The sequence below is a fragment of the Capsicum annuum genome, chromosome 4, assembly GCF_002878395.1.
Source record: "Capsicum annuum cultivar UCD-10X-F1 chromosome 4, UCD10Xv1.1, whole genome shotgun sequence".
Lineage (NCBI taxonomy): Eukaryota > Viridiplantae > Streptophyta > Magnoliopsida > Solanales > Solanaceae > Capsicum > Capsicum annuum.
In genome coordinates, this window is record NC_061114.1 from 100,249,236 (window position 1) to 100,275,307 (window position 26,072).

At 34.4% G+C, this 26,072-nt stretch overlaps 1 protein-coding gene across 1 annotated transcript; it reads right to left on the minus strand.

Moving 5' to 3' along the window:
• Positions 1-19,872: 19,872 nt before the first annotated feature.
• Positions 19,873-20,663, minus strand: LOC107854373. The gene is made up of 2 exons (XM_016699383.1): positions 20,514-20,663; positions 19,873-20,397 (listed from the first exon to the last, which is right to left on the minus strand). Exons 1-2 carry the CDS (start codon positions 20,661-20,663, stop codon positions 19,873-19,875), a joined length of 675 nt encoding a protein of 224 aa, XP_016554869.1.
• Between the last annotated feature and the right edge of the window lie 5,409 nt (positions 20,664-26,072).

Genomic DNA, 26,072 nt, shown 5'->3' on the forward strand with positions numbered 1-26,072 from the left:
TGATATAGCAAAATTGTTATAAAAAATACTTGTGAAAATAATTTAAGTGAGCTTCATTTAAGATGTCAAGTTAATTTAAAATATAAAGAGTTAATTTATCATTTTATTTCTATTTTACCTTTTTATCAAATTTATTAATTTTTTAATACTTAAATGATTTATAATTAGAAGTGATGTAGTAAATTACGATTGAAGCAGCTGAAGCAGACATGTTATAAATGTCTATTTTACTTATTTATTTTATTAATTATTATTAATTTTCTAATACGTAAATGATATATAATAATTAATTAGGGGTGATATAGTAAAATTACGGAGCAAACAGTAGTCGACAAATCGATCATCGAAACAAAAAAGTTGTTAAAAAAATAAAATTTAATTTCCTAATTATGTAATTTATGCTTCATTTAATTATACCTAATTAGTAAAATTACGAAGCAAACAGTGGTCGACAAGTATGTCGATCACCAAAACGAAAAAAAGTTGTTAAAAAAAATAAAATGTAATTTCCTTATTTACGTATTTTATGCTTCATTTAATTATACCTAATAAAAATTATTATTTTAATCACTCAGATCTTAGATCATAACGATGTATTTAATTTTTTTCTTTGAATTTAATCATTTAGATCTCAATAGGTGTACTACTTTCATACCTTTTTTTTACATAGATATTACTATTGAAAAGTACTTTATCTGATTATTTGTAATTTATAATTTTTTAATTTATTTTATACTTGTTATTAAATGTTATTTATAATCTAACACTTAAATGACTTATAATAATTATTTAGAAGTGATATAATAAAATTACTATAAAAGTTACTTGTGAAGTTTTTTTAAGTGAACCCCGTATAAGTTGCCAAATTAATTTAAAACATCAATGGTTAACTAGTTAGAAGCGATATAATAAAATTATTATAAAAAGTACTTATGGAAAAAAATTTAAGTGGACTCCATATAAGTCGTCCAGTTAATTTAAAACATCAAGAATTAGCTTATAGTTTTGTGTCTATTTTATGTTTTTTTTCTTTTATAAAATATCATCCATTCTCTAATGCTTAGATGAACTATAAAAATTAATTAGGGGTAATATAGTAAAATCACAATTGAAGTAGCTGAAGTAGGTATGACATAAATGTCTATTGTACTTTTTTTAATTAAATATTATTAATTTTTTAATATGTAAATGACTTATAACAATTAATTAGAAATGATAAAATAAAATCACGATTGAAGGAACTGAAGCAGTCATGCCAAAAAATATTATTTTACTGTTTTTATTATATATTATTAATTTTTCTAATAAGTGAATGACTTTTATAATTAATTAGGTATGGTAAGCAGCTGAATCAAACATATCATAAATATCTATTTTACTTTTTTAAACTAAAAAATACTAATTTTCTAATATGTAAATGACATATAATAATTAATTATCTAATACTTAAATGACTTATGATAACTATTTAGAAGTGATATAATAAAATTACTATAAAAGTTCGTTGTGAAATTTTTATGTGGACCCCATATAAGTCGCCAAGTTAATTTAAAACATCAATAGTTAACTAATTACAAACAATATAATAAAATTACAATAAAATACTTGTGGGAAAAAATTTAAGTTGCCGACTCCATATAAGTCGTCAAGTTAATTTAAAACATCAAAAGTTAACTTATAATGATGTGTCTATTTTATCCTTTTTAATAAAATCTAATGCTTAGATGATCGACAATAATTAATTAGGGTTGATATAATAAAATCACGATTGAAGTATGTCATAAATGTCTATAGTACTTTTTTAATTAAATATTATTAATTTTTTAATACGTAAATGACTTATAATAATTTTTTATGAATGATATAGTAAAATCACGATCGAAGCAATTGAAGTAGACATGTCATAAATATCTATTTTACTTTTTTTTTAATTATGTATTATTAATTTTCTAATATGTAAATAACTTATATAATTAATTAGGAATGATATAGTAAAATCACAGCTGAAGCTGACATGTCATAAATATCTACTTTATTTTTTTAATTAAATAATATTAATTTTCTAATACAGAAATGACTTTTAATAATTAGTTAAGGATGATATAGTAAAATCATTATTGAAACTGCTGAAGCAGGCATGTTGTCCACAAGCTCCATGCTTCAGTTGCTTATCCTCACTTATATATTAGAAATTTTCTAATGCAAAAATGACTTATAATAATTAATTAGGGATGATATAGTAAAATTATTGTTGAAGCTGCTGAAGCAGACATGTCATCCACAAGCTGTCTGCTTCAGCTGCTTATCCTCACTTATATATTAGTAATAGATATGACGAGTTCAGAGTCATGAAAACAGTCAGAAATATAAAATAAGATTGTGTATAATATATTATTGGGGTTTAGTCTTTGCCCAAATCCTATAGAGGGAGAACTTTAGTACACTAAACTGTTGTTTTAGTCTCTGTTTTAATTAGATTTCCACATTACTAAAAATGTATATACCATATTATTTGTTAATTAATAAAATCAACATAGAATTAATTCTATTTATTTCATTTTACTTTAAAATTCATTATTTTTAAGAAATATAAATATTGTATAAAATTTTTAAAAAGTTTGTCCTTTGTTAACCTTGATATTGATGAACAAAGCATATAAATAGAGTACTGTACTAAAAAAAATTCAAAGGGTAAATTAATAAATATACTTTTCAGATTTATAATTTCTTAAGAGCACGTAAAGGAAAAAAGTGAACAAGTAATATAAAAAGGAAGAAATAAAAATAAAAAATGCATTTGATAATACTGTTTTTTAATAATAAAAGTTGGTCAACTTTCTCTAATAATTTTGATAGTATCACTTTCATTAACACAATACAGCAGAATACAATAAAACACAACATAACATAATATATATTATAATACAATATAATATGATATATTATTAAAAAAATACGTAACAATCAACCAAATAAAGTGTTAAAGTCAATAATTATTTGTTGAATGTCATTAAATTATTTTATAAGAAAAACTCATTCTAAATTTATTTAATCATCACAAAAAAAATCACCAAATAAAGTCATGTTTCTAGATATCATATAAAATCGTTCTTCAATTTCCTCTAGGGCCTTGGGTAAAAATTTAAGCTAAGTTAGATTAGGGATCTTCATGGTTCGGTGAAAAGCAAAATCAAACTGCAAATTAAATCGAACCGACTAAAAAAGTAAATATTTGATTTGATTTTGTTTTGGTCTAGTTTTAAATTTTATAAATCATTACTATTTGATTTAGTTATGATTCAACAAAGAAAAATGATAAAACAGTCAAATTGAACTGATAAATTATATATAGAAATTTTAATATTATTTAAATATATAATATTAGTTTTTTATTATAAATAATTATAAATATTTTATTATTTTTAATCATTACTTAGATTTTAGTCTACTTACTTCACATGCACTACAACATTTTTAAATTTCACTTCTTAACAAATATGGTCAAACTCAACACTCTAATTATCTAATTGTATATATGTGGTGCAGTGTATTGTCTGTTTTTAATTTTCTTGGTTAAGACATATCCATCAACTCTTCAATGGCTTGCCCCTTTGATTCTTTAAGGGTTGATCATTATATTTAAATATGTATATTGCTTCTATGGATGTTAGACATGTAAAGTGAAAGGACCTTTACAACTATGCAACTTAAACTTGCTAAAAATTCAAAATAGTAGTTAAAAATAAATAGAAGATTCATATGCGTTTGTAATGACTTGGAGCATTTTCGTGATTTTCGATGTTTAGAGCTTTTTCCTAGTGGTCCAAGTCATTTATGACTTGCTGGGATTGATAGTTTGGTCACCAGGCAGTTCATTTGTTTTTTCGTGCCAATTTTCTATTTTGGAGCTTTCGTTGTTAAAAATTGGGTATCGAACCTAAACTTTAGTTGAACAGTCTTGTATGTCAATTGTGACAGTTTCGTTAACTCTGGAATATCAATTTTAGGTTAGGGGGACCCTTAGTTCAGGTTCCAAGACTTTTGGACTCTTTTTAGGGTATTGGGGGGAATTTGATTAAAATAAATCATTGAGTGTGGGATCCACATTCAATCGAAATAACCTTAGATGAAAATTTTGATGGCTTTTTTGAGTCAACAATGTCAAATTTGGTAGGGTAGCATAGTTTATTTGTGTTCACAAAATTTTGAGCGAATTTCGAGGGTCCAATCGAAAACTTGACAAATTTCCAAGTTTGTTGGTGTAGCTTCGGCTGGTGCAAGCCAACAATGGCCCTCGTATTTCTGAAGCTTTAACTGCATTCGCTAAGGACAAGGTCAGTAGCCATCGTATTTGCAAGTCCCTAGGTCGTGTTCACGAAGACCAAGGTTGTTGGTCATCACGTTCACAATCTGGCCTTCGTGTTCGTAATAAGTTGGCCGGGTTGATGGACTCATTAGCGACAGGGTCCCCGCGATCACAGTGAAGGGACCCCTGGGTGTATTTAAAGTTGTGGAGCTCGATTTCTCTCCTATTTTTCCTAAGTCTTTCACCATAACAACCCTAGGATCTTAGAGACTTATGGAGATCAATCATTAGGGGTCTGGATGAGTAGGGGACGTCATTTTGGTTATTTTCTCATCATTATTTTTGTAAGTTTTTGTCTATTTTCTTGATTAATTCTCTGATTGTCTTTAAAGCAGTAGTTTACGTTGGCGCTGATTTGGGGGGTCCATTTATGCTTAAATTTCACCCATTTTTAAGGTAAATGATCCTGAGCTTAGAGGGAAGTGTAGATAGTTTAAAATTTATGATTCAGTAAGCGGGCTCCACACGAGATTTTTAGCTTGACTTTTGACCTAAAATATTTATATTCAATGGGTATAATTATTTCTATCTTAATGCATATATTATTATTTTGACAATATGGCAGCGTTCGGAGGCATCTCAGAAGGGAAAAAACCTGATATAGTGGATTTTCTCGAGCTTTCGACAATGTTCTGGTAGACTAGGCTTACCTTCCCCTTAGATTAAGCTCCATTATGATTTAGTGTAGTATTATGCTAGTTTTGGGGTGGGTGTTTACGTCTTGGTTGAATATATTTGTAGATACTAATTATTTAGCCGGTTAGAGAGCCCTTTGTAGACCAGGGGTCACTTAAGCAGTATCTTCTTTAGTAGCACTTGAATGCTTAAGTGATGGCAGACCTAAGTGGCTTGGCTACTTTAGCAACCCTCAAGCCGCTTAAGCGGCCATCGCTGTATAAAATACTCTATTTCACGATCTTGTTTTACTATTTCTGGACTTTGAGCTTCGACTTTGGATAATTTTTAGGGTTTTTTTCACCCTCTGAGTTTGGGTAAGCTCTAAAACCTTAATTTCATTACGTTACATTGAATTATATCATCAAAACATTTTAACATAAGATTTTGAAGATCTTTTTGGAAAAGCTTTAAAATATTTTTTTAATTTGGACCTTATTTTTAACTTATTTTTGTGTGGGTTTGCAACTAGTTTCCTTTAACCTTGGAGAATGTATTTGTAAAATAAAATTTCAATTTTATCCCTTTTGCTTTTCAAATTCATTTTGGACCCGACTTAAATATTGGTAATATGGGTATCATTAGCTTTCTTTTAATATGTAGATGTTATATTTGAATGTTGTAGCTGATTTCGAGTTTGTTCAAAAGCGAAAAACAGTGTTGAAGGACTTTAAGCTTGGATTTCAATGTTTTGAGGTAGATTATGACTTAACTTTCTTCAGACGAGGTTGATTAGTTGATGAATAAGTAAAACATGTTATTGGTTGGGAAAAATAACTATGAGATATGATTTTCGAGCTATTATATATTGTGTGATGTGTTGTTGTTGACACATGATATTATATACTACATGTTGCTAGTAAGTCATCTACTTAAAAGCCCCCCTCCCTCCCCGCAGTCTAGAGGGTTTTATTTGGCATCATTGGCCTTATATGTGTATTTAGATGCCATATTTATTAATATGATGCCCGTGTGGGGGATGAAAATAGATATTATAGGCCTTATTGAGCACTATTTGCCTTTATCATGATATAAATGCCCGATTTAAGGATTGATATGATACTAATGATGTTTTACATGCATGTTTATTGTAGTGGTGCCCAACCAAAACTAATATCATGAATTATTGATATATTGAGTTTATTTATGATCTTACTTATACACATATTGAATGTATCAGTTATCTTCATACTGATGTGATTGCGAGCATATCATTCTCATTTCATACATAGAAATTCATGAGATATTTGTATCATTGAGGAACACTGAGTTTGAAAAAAAATGTATCACTTTTGAAAAAACATTGGCCGAGGTGATTATTGGCAAGGTTGGTCATTATATTCTAGAAATCCTAGGCTGAGGTTATTTACTGGTAAGGTTAAGTTGAGGTTGAGAAATTATACAAATTTTGAGCCCTCCATGAATCCTATCTTGGAAGAGCTGAGACTTGAAAAATGTATATGAAATATCTTATCACTATTTGCATTGTATCGCATCATTTGTACTTCTTAATGTGTTTATTTATATTTTTAGTTTCTATGTGTATATTCATGTGTAGATATCCTTTTTTACCATGTATTGTATAATTGTTAGTGAAGACGGCGTGAGCTATCATTTGAGAACTTTTCTCTATGCAGGTGACATGCTCATAGTATATTTTACTTATTTTGTTTCCTACTTTGCTCAGTCGGCCTAAGATACCTACTGAGTATAAGTGGACTGTACTCACTCCTATTTCTGTGCTCTTTCAGTGTAGATACCAGCTTGGGTATGACCTACTATGGCTGATTATTGCTATGATATTTGATATTCGAGGTACTAGAGCGGTCTAGAGTTTGGGGCTCATTTCAGACCTCCTTTTATTCTATTTTATTTCTTTATTTATTATCAGAGGTAGACTTAAGTAGTACTTTTAGATGTTTAGATTTGTACTTAGATGCCCTTCGTACCTATGATGCTAGGTTTTGGGATGATTTTGAATTTTGTTTAGACTTCTACATTTTTTTCATATTTATGGCCTGACTTCATTCAAGACCTATTCTGTATTTTAGGAACTTGGCTTACTTATCAAGGATGGGCGGAGATGAGTGCCATCATGACCTCAACTTTTAGATCATGACAACTTGGTATCAGAATGCTAGGTTCAATGGTCTCATAAGTGTAAGAGCAGGATGACTAATACAGTCTCGCAGATCTGTACATAGACGTCTGTATATATCTTCGAGAGGCTATAAGATGTCTTTAGAAAAAACTTCTCTAATTTGATTCTTTGTCATGCAGGTTGTTCATACCCAATGTTCTAAACATGTAGTGCATTTTTTTCTACGCAAGTGGTGAGAACTGGGTTCAAGCATTCTTGAACCTAGTCCTCACCATGTTGTGTAGGTTGTTCATACCCAACGTTCTAAATATGTATTCCATTCTTTTCTACGCAGATGGTGATGACTAGGTTCAAGAATACTAGGGATACTGAGCCGACTCTCGATATAAGAGCCCCGATTTAAGGCCGAGTAGGGTTCATGGTCGACCCAGAGGTAGAGAATGGGCACGAAGAGTTTCCCCAATCAGAATATGTGCTAGGAGGCCTCTCTAAGCCTAAGGTCGGGTATACTAGGATGACTATCAGGTAGGGGGTGCGGGGATGATACACCCAAACTACAACTCCCTTTAAAGAAGCATAAGTGGTTGTTGTCAAATATATAATCCTATAGAGATTAGGGTTGAATCCCACAAGGAATATGGTGTTAACTAAGATGTGTGTGATTTAAATAAATGATAGCGGGCGATTTTCATGAAATAGGGGAGGGGTTTATTATGAAAATTTGTAAACGATATTCCAATTTTTGCTAGGAAACATAATTAATTGTATAAATATAAATCAGTAGTGAATTTGAACTAGGGTTATGATTACCATGGCTAGTATCATAATTACATATCAATTTTTAGAAGGATTCTGATGACGTTTAGGAAATATAAAATTATTAATGCCTACTGTTCACCCAAGTGTTTCTCAACCTAAATTAGTAATTAATACTTTAATCCTTTCGAACTTGAAGAAAATTACATTTGAGTTTGATTTCATTTTGAGTTGGTCAACCTCTTTAAAGCATTAACCATTAGGTAAAGAGTTAAAGTCTCCAAATCCTCATTGACAATCCATGTTTCCGTTTTTGTTCCTTATTTGAAGCGAATTAAACTTAAGGCATATTCTACTATTTGCAACCAATAGAAGTCTATTAAAATGACAGGATTACCAATATGATCCCATAATCATTCAACCTCACTAACAATTACTCCCTCCATTTAAAAAAGAATGATCTACTTTCCTTTTTAGTCCATTTTAAAAAGAATGACTCCTTTCATTTTTTGGCAATACTTTAATTTCAACTTTCCACATGGCATTTTTAGGACCATAAGATTAAAGAAATTTTTGGTACATTTGACGTAACTTTAATTTAAGGCCACAAGATTCAAAAGTCTTCTTTATTTTCTTAAACTTTGTGCCAAGTCAAAGTAGGTCATTCTTTTTGAAACGGAGGGATTAACATTCAAACAATAATTTACCATAGCTCTTACAACACTAGCTGTGGGAGTTTAGCTATTCATGAATTTAACAAAGAATATGGAAGAAGAATTCATAAATTAAAGATTTATGCTTACAAAATATGGAATCAACTTTAATTCTCTTTCAACGATCCATAATGTTTCTCAAATACCCAAAATAAAATTCGAAACTTCAAGTTCTTCTCCACAAAATAATGTCTAAAGGAATAACCAAAAGAGTATAAAGATAATGAGAAAAACTCTAAAGCTACTATTCATAGTAGAGGAAAATTTGAATTCAAAATAAATTACAGATTTGGTCCGCTTATAGTTGAAGACATCAGTTGCTAGATCATCAATAAGTTCATAGCTTGTCAACTTAAGTCTTCAACCAAATTCTTCTTGATTTCTATTCTGCATAATGTTGGAGACATCAGTTGATAGCTTGTCAACAAATTGACAGCTCATCAACTCAAGTCTTAAACTAAATTCTTCTTGATTTGTATTCTATCTAAGGTTAAAAACATCAATTAATGGCTCGTCAATAAGTTGACGACTCGCCAATAAGTTGACAGCTCATTAACTCAAGTCTTCAACTAAAGTCTTCTTGACTTACGTTTTACCCAAGATTGAAGACATTAGTTGACAGCTCATCAGCAAGTTGACAACTTATTAATTCAAGTCGTCAACTACCTTTTTAGCTGATTCTCTTGATTTCTCACATGTCAACTTTTTTTACACAAAAAAGTAAAATATGCAATCAAAATGACAAAGGTTACTTAAGAGAATAAAATTATTCTTAGTCAAAAGCCTCAAATCTTCCGTCAGAATGCCGACACATGAACACACTCACGTTAGAATTTTTTTTCATTCGTAAGCAACCAAACACTACTATATTATGTAAACATCAATGTTTCTAAGAAACGAAACAATGGTTGTAAATTAAAGTTAACCTTATCAGATTAGTGACTTCATATACATGAATTACTTACCAATCAAAAAATAGGGATTCATGATTGGTATTATAATAAAAATGGGCAACATTACATGCACTCAAAGTAGTCAATCGAATAGCTAGTAGACTAAAGTGCTATCCGCATGACCTCACTACAAAGAAGTCTCTCACATAGAATATTGGGTTTTACTTAAGGAATGAAATCAATCTCTCACTCTCACAACAAACTTTAAACACTGCCCATGTGATACCATTAGCTTGTCCTTACCATTCCATCTCGATTTTCAGAAGGTCAACTAGTATCACTACAGGACTTTACTAAGCTTGCAACAAAAGCTTGGGTGTAGGTAGGATATATTTTGGAATTAGTGACTCAACCTTCCTTGTCATCTACAAACTTCTATTTTCAAGTATGTTTGCTACTTCTTCCCTTATTTACCCTTCTTTTAATTGATTTATATTCCTGGGTGCACAACTCTTTTGACTTGACTTTCTCTTTTTCTTTCTTTTTCCAAACTTAGCTGCCTAGATCTTTTTTTCTTTTTATATTAGCCCCCAATATTTTCATACCTAATTTCACTTGTCATAGCCTCTATAGTAGCCACCCTCAACTTAAGCGATTTTACTGAGTTGGGGTACATGATATCCAAGGAAAGACCAGGACCAAAACAGATTCTCAATGGCAAAAATAGGAAGGTGAATGATTATTTCACAAAAAAGGTTTAGTTAGCTTAAACAAGGATCAAAGGGATAAATTATATCATTTGGATGGTCTATTTAGGATAAATGGATAGAAATAAAACAAGGCCTATTATCCTTTCCTAAACAACCAACCTATTACCTAATAGAATGGACTGAAAAGGTTCTAGATGGATACACAAAATAAGAAAGATAAAAAAACCTCACACACTCCTGACATGGAACATTATAATCACCACCAACTATTCATTTCATACTCAAGCTTGAGAAACATTGCCACTTTCATATACTACTAATGACAAGCACGGATCCATAGTAGTCAATATAGCAAAATGGCATCATGTACATATGATACACCAAGATTACACCTCTCTTATAGGAAAGTAAGTGGTCGTTGTCAAATATATAACCCAAATCGGTTGGGATTGAATCCCACAGGGAATACTGTATTCACTAAGTATTATGGTTGTTACTAGACTGTTGATCAATAGTTTCAAATTAAAATGGGGGGTTTTGGTTTGTAAACTTTGTTTCGTTATTCGTAATAGTAAGTATTCCAAACAGTGATTTTTATTATAAATAGTAATTCAATGAGAATAGACAAACTAGAGTTATGGTTACCAAGATGTTCAAACAACTAGGGTTGTGAATTATTTTGACTTTCTAATTAATTACTTCAATTGCAAGAGTTATTGAATCCTACAATTTACCAATTTGTTTCTCAACCTGAATGAGTAGTTTATCCTTCAATTCTCTCGAACTTAAAGAGTACGTTAATTTATTTAATTATTCTCTCATGTGGGTTGATCCCATTAAGGCATCAACCCTTAACCCAAAGGTTACAGACTTTAGATCCCGTGTAAGCTTCTTCTTTACCCAGCAAACACTTTTCTATTCAAACAAGTAGTGTTCTTGGGCTCACCCTTCAAGTTTGCAACCAAGAAAGGTCATTATTATAAAGAAAGGTTTATACAACTTTAGTTAATTATGGAAATCAATTTTTTTCACAATTCTAATCAGTTTTTCACATCAAGACTCCCATAACCCTAGTTATGGGAGCTTAGCCACACATTTCCATAGAAAAAGAAGAAGAAGTCATTGTTTTTCTCATAAATAAATTCAGAAAATACTTAAAAAAATCATAAGCTTTGTTCTTGAATCTTCAGAAGAAATATATGCATAAAAAATATTTAGATCCCAAATTCTAGCTTGATACTCAAAAAAACTACGTTACAATAAGGTTCAAAGTTGGAAATAGGATAAAAGATACCTAAATAAAACCTAAACTGGGTATTTAAATATTCCCAGGTGTAGAGAATTTAAAATTCGAACTTCAGAAAAGCCGCGTCAGAGTTGACGGTCGAACTGACAGCCCATCGGATGCCTGACGGTCCTTCGCAGGTTATCCTTGGAGGTCAGGTTCTGTTAAGGGCCGATGGTCATGTTGACGGACCGCTGCTGGCTCGACGGTCCATCGCATGGGCCGTCGCTTGATATTCTAGAATCATATATTCTGTTTAAGCTTAACGGCTAAGTTGGCGGTCCGTTGCATGACTGATGGTCCGCCAATTGGACTGTCGCATGAGTTTCTTACTTGGCTCATTCTGTTTAACTTTGACGGTTACTCCGGTGGTCCATTACATGGCTAACTGTCTGCCAGTTTGACCGTCAGTGACCTTTTTCTGCTATTTTTTCATGTTTTTCTTCCAGCTAACTCCTTATCCTTAAAACACTAAAATCCAATATTAAATACAACAATAGCTGCTTGCAAACATACAATAATCTCTTGAAAAAGATGTGAAATATTCCGTCAAAAGACGGAACATCAACACCCTCAACATAAGACAATTGTTTGTCCTCAAGCAACTTAGCATCAAATTGCATACATGAATAACACAATGATAGACAATCGACTATTGAATCAGATTTCACACAACCATTCGCTTGTCATCTCACTCATATGGTCTTAAAACATCAGGATCTACAACCGACATTGATTATAATTCAACATACACAAACATGGATATCATATCCCACAAAGATCAACAAACCAAGTGTAACTCAAGTTGCCTTCACAGTCAATAAAATCCACCACTCTTTATAGTTTGAGAATGCAAATCAAACTCTCACACTCATCAAAGAAGTTACAAGCATAGCGAACATACCCATAGGCTTGCCCTTATCATCTAACGCTCCCTTATGGTTGATTCGCCAAGATCAAGTAGATCTTTTCTAGGCTTGTAATGAGGCTTCAGGTTAGGTAAGGAAGGATTTTGGAAAAAATGACTCAACATTTAAGATTTAACTCTCTTTGCCCTTGAACTCTACCCACCAAGGCCATTACTTTACTAACTCACTTACTATTCTCTTGTTCATTTATACTTTACCATAATATCCCTCTTCTATCTCCCTTTTTTTAATATATATATACATAAAAGCATCAGTCACCCTCAACTTATGCTTATGCAGTTAGTCAAGGTACATATTGTCTTGAATAGACTTGGGCCAGATGCTTTAAGCTAAGCTCTAAACCAACTTTTCGTTAGACAGCTAACCTCTTGCTAATAGCTACCCTCAACTTAGGTGTTTTGCCTGAGTTTAGGTACACAATGTCCAATATTGGACTAGGGCCAGAGTTAGGTGTTAACAATCTAAAGAGAGTTAATTAGAGTTATTGGTGCCGAAGAAAACTAATACAAGCTCAAAAAGGGTTCAAAAATGGAAAATATTTTTTGGTGGGGTTAATTATTTTGGCTAAATGGACTGAATGTACAAGGATTCCTGCTATCCTATCCTATAGAATCAACCACAAAACATCATCAATGAACAAGGCAAGTTCTGGTACTACACTAAGCAAGAACTAACACAAATACTCTCACACACAAGCAATTGAGTTAAACTCATTCTACTACTCTTAAGATTTCTATCATATGTTATGCATATCTTATATGTTAATGCCAATTACAGATTCACTAAAGGTTGCTCACATATGCTAAAAGACAACAGTAAATAGTTACACAAACATGTTCATAGCCTTATACCAACGTCATTCATCATCCATATACACACCAAGATGCTAAAATAAATTATGCTTTTATAAATAAACATTAACAACAAATATTTACATCACAACCTAAGAAAAGAAGAATGCAATCCTAGACATGCCGGTTTTACTTGATAGCACACAGGAGAAAAAGAACATCGGCAACAAAAACCCCCGTGGACAAGTACACTCATCCCCACAGAAAATAAATGCTTTATGCTCAATGCATTAAATTAAAGTACGAGGAATGGGAATACTTGTAATGCCTCTTATTCATCCGAGGCATCTGTGAAATATGCTGAGGCTCTAGTATCCTCACCTGCGGCAATGTTGACCTCTATGGTGGTAGGGGTACTCATAATCTCCTCCTCTAAAATTAGAGGTATTACCCGAGCTAGGTCTGAACTGGGCCCTCTTGTTGGGGTAGAACTCGTAGAAACTCTTGCAGCTTCATCTGCTGTCTTCTTCCATCTTTTATCTTCATCTCTCCTTGATATTTTTGAGGATTTCCTCATATCATACTTTTCTCTCTCTTCAGGTGTCATTGTTTTCCCCTTTCTTCTTCTTGCAGCTTTTCTTTCGGCATTTTTATTGACTTGCTTCTTGCCTTTGTCTTTTAGTGGCTTTCCCATTAAATCAACAATTCCTTCATCATCATCACTCATCACCAGGGCTGGGTCAAACACAGGCTGCTGAGACTGCTTGCTTTTTTATTTTGCTATGTCAGCCCGTGTCTGCTTAAACTCCACAATGAACCTTGTAAGATGTGGAATGGATATTTCATCCAAATTCTTGTTGATACATTCTTCTATGTGATCCATCCTCAACTGAATATTTTGGAATGAACGGATTACTTCTGCCATAATTTGATCAACAAAAGGCTTGAATTATGAAACCTATGTGCCCAGTTATTTCTGAAATTTCATTTGCAATTTCACCGACTTGGCAAAATTCTCCTGCGTTAACCTATATTCTACAAAATCTGCTCCACCCATTAGTGGCGTAGACCCTGACCCTATAGATATACTTGGTGGCACATAAGTGGCGATGGGCAACGGCATACCTATGGGGATTTCTGAAGTGTTTGGGGCTGGCGCGGTTTGCATCTGATAGGCTGGAGGTTTAGTGACCCGCATTTCAAACTTTGAATTATCTTTTGATTTCTCAATGTCTTTCTTATGTGTCGCTCGGACTTTATTTCCAACACGTTGAATCAAGGGTACATTTGCTTTTTTGTATAACTCCATGATTAGACACGGGAATGGTAGTGCACTTACTACTTTAAGCGCCCTCACAAATAGTTCATCAACAATTATTTGGCCGAAATTAATCTTCATCCTTAAAATTAAACTAGCCACTAACACCGCCCTGTGGCTATTTAAATTTTCATTACCTCTGGTTGGCATCAACCTCAATCTAACAACAACCCACCAGAACTTAGCTCTGAAGCTAAGGGAGGACTTAGCAATACACTCACGTGGGTTGGTTGCCCAGGAGGGGTTACCATCATCAGTCAGCAGACCAGCCAACCAAGGTCTTTAAGTAGATGTAGATATTAGTCGGTACTCAAGATTAGGAACAACAAGTGACGCTTCATATTCAGGCCCAAACAATATCCTGTTGATGGTTTGAGCCGATATATCAATGTTGACTCCTCAGACTGGGAATGACTCCCTGTTGGGGAAATCTGAGATCTTTGAACCCTTTGGACAATCCTTTTCTGCCAATGCCAAATAATTAGCAAAGAACTCCCTTACCAAATTTGGCTGATATAATCCGGGTGACTTGCTCATCCAGTCCAATTCGTAGTCATTAAAGCGATGCTCTAGCTCAGGATATTTGTGTAACTTTGTTGTCACTATCTGTTATTCTCCAAAGAATGACCTTTTGGTTGCCCTGCTTGCTGTCATCTCCATTCCGTCAAGGAATTTATTCTTTAATCCCTCGAGTTTCCACCTAAGTTCTTCCCTCATTTGAGGATCCTTGTTTTTATTACATTTGCTTTCTTGATATCTGTTTCAATAGGGCCAGTTTTTTCCTTAACGGGGTTGAGGTTTGATGTATTGACCTCTTCCTCATCAGGGCTTGAACTGGTACTGGTAGTGCTTCTCTCACTCTCCTCTTCAGACTGAGAGAGTATAGGGATTGTCCTGTCTCTTTACCAGGTGGTAAAGGTAGGTGTCTCTTCACTCCTGGCTGGTTCGCTTTTTCCCCGGCCTCTACCACCACCTCTAGTCAAAGGGAGTTTGTATGCCATAATGTCTGAAAGTAGGAAAAATAATTAGTTTACAAGTCAAAACAGACTAAAATAAGTGAGAATGTGTCTTTACGGTCATCTTGACGGTCCGTTAATGTTGCGATGGTCTGCCGGTCTGACCGTCAGCCTTAAACAGTAAGTATTGATTTTTCAGAGTCTTGTGACGGTTGAACTGGCGGTCCATCAAGTGACTGATGGTCCGCTAAGTGGTCTGTCGCAGCTTATCCAGTGGGTAACATTCTTGGGACTTTTGCGATGGTCCACCCGATGGTCCGTCAAAAGATCGACGGTCCGCCAAGGTAGTCGTCATAACCCTTCTTCAGTTTCAGATTTCACTTCAACATTTTTTCAAACACTTGGTGTACAATATCAATTTTTAGCACAATAATGACACCAATTTCACATTTAAGAGCAACCTTTTCTATTTCAAGCATAGGGGTTATTCAGACTTCACCCAGAACAGACTATATCAGAGTTTGACAATAAAAAAGTATCATCAACAAGGCAAAAGAAGAAATCAAGATGAAATTCTTTTTGTAGTATTGAAATTTTCTTGCATTTGAATTCATTATTTCAACCAAAATTTGACAGAAGTTTGATCATGCCTTGACTTCAAAGTGTTGCTCATTACTCAATGTGCAACTTTAGAAAATAAAAACAACTTAAAACTTTTGTCAGTGATTTCTACTTTGGTTGTGATAAGGATAAGATAGGTGTGTGTGTGTGTTTAAATAGGAAAGAAAAAAGAGAGAAAAAGTCCTAGGGGAAATAACTGACTCCAAATTCTTTGAATTCATAGGGAGTTAAACAGTTGCAGTATTTGAAAAGGTATCAACTTCTGTAACCATTTTCTCTTATTGGATTAAAAGACAATTGGGTCGGTTTCTTGAGATTTAAATAACATTTTAGGTTAGCTCGACTCGACCCGCATTTAGGGTTTCTTCAGTAGCCCACTTGACGGTCCGTCAGATGTCCGACGGTCCGTCTAGTTGGCCGTCGCACCTTACCAGAGACCAGGAAATTATGCATTGCTATGATGGCTCAATCGACGGTCTGCCAACTAGATTATCAAGCCTTATCCATAATGTCCAATTTTTTATATGGCTTTGATGGTTCAAGTGATGATCCGTCGTGAACCTGATGGTCCGTCGATCTCTTCGTCAAACCCCTTTTCAACTTTAGAACTCTTTTTTTTGTATTTTTAGCTCTGCACACTTCACAAAAACATTAGATTGCACAAGAACAACAAATAATATCTAACTATGATTACAACAACATTTGTAGGTTGGCTCCCACTAGCGCTTGATTTAATGTCGTGGCACGACTCAGTTATCTCAATTACTCAGATTTCATCGAGATTGATAGTAGCTATGAAATTTATCGAGTCTATTAGACTGATATACAGCTTCACTCATTGCCCATTAACTTTGAAGACACTTCCATCTTTATTTTCAAGTTCAACTACTCCAGATGAGTGAACTTGGTTAACTTTTAATAGGCCAGACCATTTGGATTTAAGTTTACGTGGAAACATCTTCAATCTAGAGTTAAAAAGGAGTACCCAATCACCTTTCTGAAAGTCTCACTTTGCAATCCTCTGGTCATGGTGCTTTTTCATCTTCTCTTTGTAAAGATCTACTCTTTCATATGCACCGAGATGGAATTTATCCATCTCATTTAGCTGTTCCAATCTTAACTTTGTTGCCTCATTCCAATTCAAGTTCAGCCTCCTAAGTGCCCGCAACACCTTATGCTCCAATTCAATCGGCAAGTGACATGCCTTGCCATAAACCAATTGGTATGGTAACATGCCAATAGGTGTCTTGAAAGCTGTTCTATATACCCATAAGGCAACATCAAGTTTCCTAAACCAGTCTTGTCTACTTGCATTCACCGTTTTAGTAAGAATGACTTTGATCTCTCTATTCGAAATCTCCACTTGTCCACTAGTTTGTGGGTGGTATGGAGTTGCTACCTTATGTTGCTTAACACCATACTTTACTAAGGCATCTTGAAATACTCGGTTGCACAAGTGAGATCCACCATCACTTATGATGGTTTGAGGCACCCCAAATCGAAAGAAAATGTTCCTTTTAAGGAACGCAACAACTCTCTTCCCTTCATTATTGACCAAAGCGACTGTCTCAACCTATTTTGATACATAATCTACAGCAACTAGAATGTATTTCATCCCATATTATCTTACGAAGGTCCCCATAAAGTCGATGCCCTAGACGTTGAACAACTCCACTTCCATTATTTTGGTCAAAGGCATCTCTTGGTGCTTTAAGATTGACCTTTGTCGTTGACATTGGTCATAGCTCCGCACAAAATCATAACCATCTTTGAATAAAGTTGATCAATAGTAGCCACTTTGCAATACTTTTCTAGCAGTTCGATCACCTGCATAGTAACCTCCAATGGAGATGCATGGCAAGCTTCCAAAATGTTCAGCATGTCTACTTTTGGGACACACCTCCTTATAATATTATCTGCACAACGCCGAAACAAGTATGGCTCTTCCCACACGTCATGAAAAAACTTCTTTCTTTGGTGAAAAGAAAGGTTCTCCAGAATAACATTGCTTACCACATAGTTTGCAAAGTCTGCATACCACAACACTCTTTCTAACACAACAACCAAGATTTCCTCATCTGGAAATGCATCATTAATTTCTAGCCCATCCTCAAGTGCTTGACCTCCCTCCTGTCTAGACAAGTGGTCTGCGATTTGATTCTCACATCCCTTCATATTTTTGACTTTAATGTCTTAGAGAAGCAATACCCGTCTGATTAATCTATGTTTCACATCCTTCTTGGATATAAGATACCTCAAGGCAGCGTGATCTATGTGGACCACCACCTTGGTTCCTAATAAATAAGCCCGGAATTTCTCAAAAGCATAGACAACTACAAGAAGTTACTATTCAGTAATAGTGTAGTTCTTTTGAGCACCATTTAGGGATTTGCTGGCGTAATAAATAGAATAGAATAACTTATCCCTTTTCTGACCAAGTACAGCCCCAAGTGCCACTCCGTTTGTATCGCACATAATCTCAAATGGCTTTGACCAATCTGGAGCAATAATAACAGGAGCATTAACCAATTTCCCTTTTAGGCATTTGAATGTCTTCAAGTAATTATCATCAAATATAAACTTTACCTCCTTCTCCAAAAGTTTGCAAAGTAGGTTTGAAATTTTTGAGAAGTCTTTTATGAATCGCCGATTGAAGCCCGCATAACCTCAATGGTAGTTGCTCAATAACCTCAACCTTAGCTCGGTGACTTCAATCCCCTTTGCTAAAATTTTGTAACCCAGGACAATGCCCTCTTTCACCATGAAGTGGCATATCTCCCGATTGAGCACAAGATTAAACTCGTCACACCGCTATAAAGCTTTACTCAGATTCACCAAACACAACTCAAAATAATCACCGACTACTGAGCAGTCATCCATGAATACCTACAAGGTGTCTTCAACCATATAAAAAAGATAGACATTATGCACCGTTGAAAAGTAGCGGGTGCATTACACACACCAAACAACATCTATTTAAAGGCAAAAGTCCTATACGGGTAAGTGAATGTCATCTTTTCCTGATCCTCCAAGGCTATAAAAATCTGGTTATAGCCAGAATACCCATCTAAGAAACAATACCAACCTCTTCCCACCAACCGATCAAGCATCTGATCTATAAAAGACATTGGGAAGTGGTCCTTCAAAGTCCACAAGTTAAGCTTGCAATAGTCTATATAAACTCTCCACCCAGTCACAGGTCTGAGCAAAATTAACTCATTTTTCTCATTTCCTACAACAGTCATGCCCTCTTTCTTGGGCACACATTAGACATGGCTTACCCACTTATTATCAGAAATGGGATATACAAATCCTGCATCAATCCATTTGATGATCTTCTTTTTAACCACCTCTTGCATAGGTGGGTTAAAACGGTATTGATGCTCAATGGATGGTGTACAATCTTTCTCAAGCTAAATTTTATGGGTGCAAATACCCAGAGAAATGCCAATAATATCCATAATAGTCCAGCCTATCACCTTTGTATACCTCCGAAGTACAGAGATAAGTGCTCCCGCTTGCTGCTTACCTAGATCTGCTGCAATAATCATGGGTAAAATATTTCCACTACCTAGAAACACATACCGTAGGTGGCTTGGCAATTCATTTAACTCCAACACAGGTGGCTCTTCAATAGGTGGCTTCGCCGGTGGTGTTATCTAGATCTAGCTTCTTGGGAGCATAAGAATATGATACCATTCTAGTAAAGGCACAGACAGTCTCTTCATACTTTTTGATACCTTCGCTATTAAAATTTATCAAGACAACAGCCAAAGGCTCAACAACAAATTCTCCTCTATCGACACTTCTTTCTCATCCACATAATAGACACCCATAATAGAGAACACACTCATTTTCTTGGGTTGCTTCATAGATTGACATATATCAAACCGTAATACTTCATCATTAAGCCTGAATAAGAGCTCATTAGCTCGTAAGTCAATAAGCACGCTTCCAGTTGCAAGGAAAGGTCGACCTAAGATTATGGGCACCTCAAAGTCCACTTCACTGTCTAGAATAACAAAATCCATAGGAAATATAAAGCTGGCCACCTTCACTAGCATATTATACAAAATACCCACTGCCTGTTTTACCGACCTATCCACCATCACTAGTTGCATATTTGTGGGTGTAGGCTTCCCCAAACCTAGCTTATTATAAACAGCAAGCGGCATCAGATTAATACTCGTTCCTAGATCACACAAGGCCTTAGTAAAATCAAGAGACCCGATAGTATAAGGAATCGTGAATGCTCCTGGGTCCGCTTTTTTTGCTCTAAAGACCTTGTTGAAATAGCACCATAGTGATGAAGATTATATACCGGTTTATAGCTCACTATTCTCTTCTTAGTCACTAGGTCTTTCATGAACTTAGCATACCCAGGCATCTGCTCTAATACCTCCACTAAAGGCACATTCACCGTCAGTTGCTTCAGCATATCCATAAATTTGCTAAACCTTGTATCATCAGCTTTCTTCTTCAATCTTTGAGGAAAGGGCGACGGTAGTTTTGGAAGGGCAGAAACCACTGCCTCTTTATTATTTTTCATTACTTCCTCTAACTCATCACCCTACTGATGGTTAGATATACTCGCTTTACTATCCAGATTTTCAGACTCCACTGGATGGGTTTCATCAACATCAAACTCTTCTTCAATAACATCATCAATTACAGCTTTACCCATAGAAGGGCTAGATAAATATTTACCACTTTGAGTGGTAACTGCCATGCAAGGCCATCGTTCTGAGGATTCTGCACTATATCGCTAGGCAAGGTACCACTCTTTCTCTGATTAAATATGACCAAGAGTGCTCTTCTGCTACTTCAATTGGTTAATAGAAATTGAGTGCAAATTCACTAGCTGACTCATGGAAGATAAGACACTCTTTATTGTTGTCACCCCAATATTAGTAGCCTCAACTCCCTTTAACAGTTTCTCTATTATGTCCTCCATAGACATCTTGCCTGAACTGGTAGCTGTATTATCCCAATTTTTAGGAGATACATATAGTCCACTCTGTTATTTTTGTTCTTTCAACTCCTTTGGTCCCTATCTTTATAACCAGTCTTGTCGTGATAGTTCCAACCCTGATTCCCTTAGTTATTGCCTTAAAAATGCCCCTGATTATTTAGATAGTTTGCCTCCTCATCAGAATCAGAATCAGCTCTGCTTTGCAATCCAATAGCTTTTACCTTCTCCGTCTTCCCGAATATAAGTTTTTAGTAAGCAAATCCATCTGTGTTTTTATGTGTGCTATGTCTTGGTCACGCTTCTCCTTTTTCTAATGTTGCTCTACTGACATACCACTAGACATAGTAGGGCTTGCTACTACTAAATCCCTGGTATGCCAAGCTCTACTTATCTTAGTCAACCGTTCCAGCATATCTGCAGCCTCATTAAATGTAAGCTTCATAAATGCTCCTTCTACTATATTATCTCTTGTTGGTTTGGTTATAGAGTTCAAGGCTCTATAAAAAGTCTCCATTAAGTGCTCATCAGTCATCTTGTGGTTGGGACACTATGTCAACTTTTTCTTGAATCGCATCCAAGTTTCATGTAGTGCCTCATTTGGTAATTTCCTGAAATTGCTGATTTCATCCCTCGACTGTAACATCCTGGAGGGCGTAAAAAACCTTTCTAGGAAAGCTCCTTTCAATTGCCTCTAATTTGTTATAGAGTTGGGGGACAACTCATACCTCCAGTTTGCTCTTCCTCTAGCTGCCCGATTTCTGTTCGTAGCTATCTCAACATTCTCCGCGCGCTTCCTGTTTGTAGGGTTAATCAGATCATCATCCCCTAAATCATCATCATCAGGATTAGGGTCTTGAGTTGGTTGCCCGTTATTTTGCCGATTAAAATATGCTTTAGCCAAGTCGGCTAGTCTATTAGCTTCCTATTGTTCTTCCATTCTACCAATTAGATGCGGTTCAGGGTTGAAGGGTAATAGCGGTTCTCCTAAACTTCTGGTGCATGACATAAACAAAAATAAACCTGTAATGAACCAAAAACAGCAAATAAAATTAAAATTTGGGAAACTTGACCAAAGGTCAATTAACAATCACAAACTTAATTGATAACCATATTCCCCGACAACGATGCCAAAATTTGATATGCTAAGATTACATCTCTCTTATTAGAGAGTAAGCGGTCGTTGTCAAATATATAACCCAACTAGGTTGGGGTCGAATCCCACAGGGAACACTGTATTCACTAAGTATTGTGGTTGTTACTAGACTGTTGATCAAAGGTTCCGAATTAAAAAAGGGGGTTTTGGTTTGTAAACTTTGTTTTGTTATTCATAACAGTAAGTATTCTAGACAATGATTTTTATCGCAAATAGTAATGCAATGAGAATAGACAAACTAGAGTTATGGTTACCAAGATGTTCAAATAGCTAGGGTTGTGAATTATTTTGACTTTCTAATTAATTACTTCAATTGCAAGAGTTATTGAATCCTAAAATTTACCCATTTGCTTCTTAACCTGAAAAAGTATTTTATCCTTTAATTCTCTCGAACTTAAATAGTACGTTAATTTATTCAATTATTCTCTAATGTGGGTTGATCCCACTAAGGCATCAGCTCTTAACCCAAAGGTTAAAGCCTTTAGATCCCATGTAAGCCTCTTCTTTTCCCAGCAAACACTTTTCTATTCGAACAAGTGGTGTTCTTAGGCTCACCCTTCAAGTTTGCAACTAAGAAAGGTCATTATTACAAAGAAGGGTTTATACAACTTTAGTTAATTATGGAAATCAAACATTTTCACAACCCCAATTAGTTTTTCACATCAAGGATCCCATAACCCTAGTTATGGGTGCTTAGCCACATATTTCTATAGAAGAAAAAGAAGTCATTGTATTTCTCATAAATAAATTCAGAAAATACTTACAAAAGTCACAAGATTTGTTCTTGAATCTTCAAAAGAAAAATATGCATAAAAAATATTTAGATCCCAAATTCTAGCTTGATACTTAAAGAAAACTACATTACAATAAAGTTCAAAGTTGGAAATAGGATAAACGATACCTAAATAAAACCTAAACTGGATATTTATATGTTCCTAGGTGCAGAGGATTTAAAATTTAAACTTTAGAAAAGCCGCGTCAGAGTTGATGGTCGAACTGATGGCCCGTCAGACGCTTGATGGTCTGTCGCTTAGAACGTCGTAGGTTGTCCTTGGAGGTCAAGTTCTGTTAAGGGCTGACGGTCATATTGGTGGACCACCGCTGGCTTGACGGTCCATTGCGTGGGCCGTCGCTTGATCTTCTGGAATCATATGTTCTATTTAAGCTTGACGACCAAGTTAACGGTTTGTCGCATGGCTGACGGTCCGCCAATTGGAGCATCGCATGAGTTCCTTACTTGGATCATTCTATTTAGCTCTGACAATTACTCCGACAGTCTAATGCATGGCTGACTATCCGCCAGATTGACCGTCAGTGACCTTTTTCTGCTTTTTTTCATGTTTTTCTTCCAGCTAACTCCTTAACCTGAAAACACTAAAATCCAGTATTAAATACAACAGTATTTGCTTGAAAACATACAATTATCTCTTGGAAAAAATGTAAAATATTTCATCAAAATCCGGAACATCAACATACACCAAAATATTTTGATGGGTCCTCATTTTTTAAAATTCTAAAACAATAATTGCAATCCATTCCATATTCTCCTTTTGCATATACAATGCAAATATACTAATTGATAAGACACAACATTAACACAATCAAAATAACCTAAACATGCCCGTTCTACTAGATAACACACGAGAAAAAAATAAACATGGCAAGAAAAAACATCAAGTGGACATAGTTACTCTCGACCCCCCCCCCCCCCCATAAAAAAAGTTATACATTATCCCCAATGCATTACAAATAAAATGACAAGGAACTAGAGGGAGGATGTACCTGTAATGCCCTAGGCGCTTGTGTTGCACTGCATTTTTCTCGTGAAAAGTGGGATTCGATGTGACAACTCTTTTTTGGAATGACTTTAAGGAGTGCGAAGAGTCGCCACCTAACGAATAAAGGTGCGTTAGGGCACCATTCTAGGCTAACTACGAACCTACTTTGTTATTTAGTATTAGTTCATCAAAAATTTGGGTAAGGGTTCAAATTACCTTGAAAGAAAGGTGTTAGGCACCTCTTGAGGTCTACAAAGGTGGTTCCCGACTGAATTCATATTTTATGTGGGAATTCTATATGATAAACAAAAGGTCACTTATTTTGCACACTCAATGTTACTAAGTAACAAAAAAAATTAAAGAAAACTTTCAACTAGTGTACATATCATACAAAGAGTAACAAAAATACAAGAGATGCGAGACTGTCCTTTTGCGACATGCAAATAATAAACAGAATTACCATAATTCTTGTAATCTTCATCTTCCCCAGATTACGGACTCTACCGAGCTTCTTTGCTTTTTAGCATGAGGACAAACTTGGAGGATGATAAACTATAAATTGAACTTATGCCAAAGTAAGGAGAAACTACAAATATATGTGTTACCTTAATTTTAGTGACGAATTGATGTAAAGGATTAATAAAAGTAAATAAGTAATTCAATAACACATAAATAAAATTAAAAGGATAAGAGAAAATGTGAGTGGGACCAGGGCATGACAAGGCTGAAATGGGCCAAATGCGATATTACTCCCTTTATTTAAATTTTTACGTCGACTCTCTTAAATGCCTTAAGACAAGAAGAAAGAAATTCTTAAAGAAACTTATTTAACAGTACTAAATAAAATATTTTAACATTCATGTGAAGAAAAAATATGTAGGCGTAATATATAAATTGTATCAAAGTGTGTTGCTGTAGTATAGTAGTAAAAGTTGTCAAGTCTTTGAGACGTTTAAAATAGTGACATGTGAAATAAGAAAAGAAGGGAGTAATGAGGTGCTTTATATTTTAATAAAGCTATATGTTCTTCATATGAGAAGTCAGCTATTGCTTGTCTTTTTGGTTATCATTTCCCAAACGTACCTAACCCCCGATGGGGTGGCAACTTCATTTGAGCTTTGTTTCACGTGTTGGCTCCTTCGCCCTCGTGGTTGACTTTCAATAACAGCATTTCATTATAGTATACATGTAAAAATATTCAAAAAGGTGAGAGTATGTATGTTCTTAATACTTAATTAATCAAAGAAAAATTAAAATAATAAAGTAAAAAGACACTTTACTAAAGTAAGCAACATAAAAGAAAGTGGATTTTAAAAAAGAGTTCTATGTTGATGAAAACATGCATGATCTCAATAGAAAATTATTAGTTTAAGGAAAATTCAAAATAGTATGATAATTAACAATAACCCACTAATAAACATAGAACATGAAATGATTTGAAATAATACTATTACAATATTCTAATCAAATAATCACTGCAAACTAATCACCCATATGAGGTTTAATTCATCAACAAACTAACCATTAATCTATCCGAACAATCATAGACAAACCAGACAAGAAAAACAAAATTGAAAAGAGAAAAAGAACAAAGGAATAGGGTTAACAGGAATAAATTTTGAATAAGTTGTTTGTGAAATTTTTGTGAAGTTTGTCTAACTGAAGAGAAGTAGTGACCTAGACAAATTGTGAGGTCTTATACTAAATCCAAAAAAAAAAACTTAATACAATTAATCACATCCACGTGTTATTGAAATGATTTTCCTTTAGAGAATAAATTAGATTAAATCTAATAAAGAAACTTTAACAACTTACAACTTTCAACTCAAGTACGATACTGAAACATGATACACCAACCAATATAAAGTGCAATTAATTCAAAAATTATGTGAAACTTAAAAATAATCTTCTCCGAGAGACAAAGTATCACACAAGCTAAATAGTACGCTGAAGTTATAAATTTTTCATTGTTACTTGATTAATGAAAGGTAGTTAATAAGCTTAAAGAAAAACAAAGAAAATTCTCTTCAATTAGAAAAATAAAACCTTTGTCCA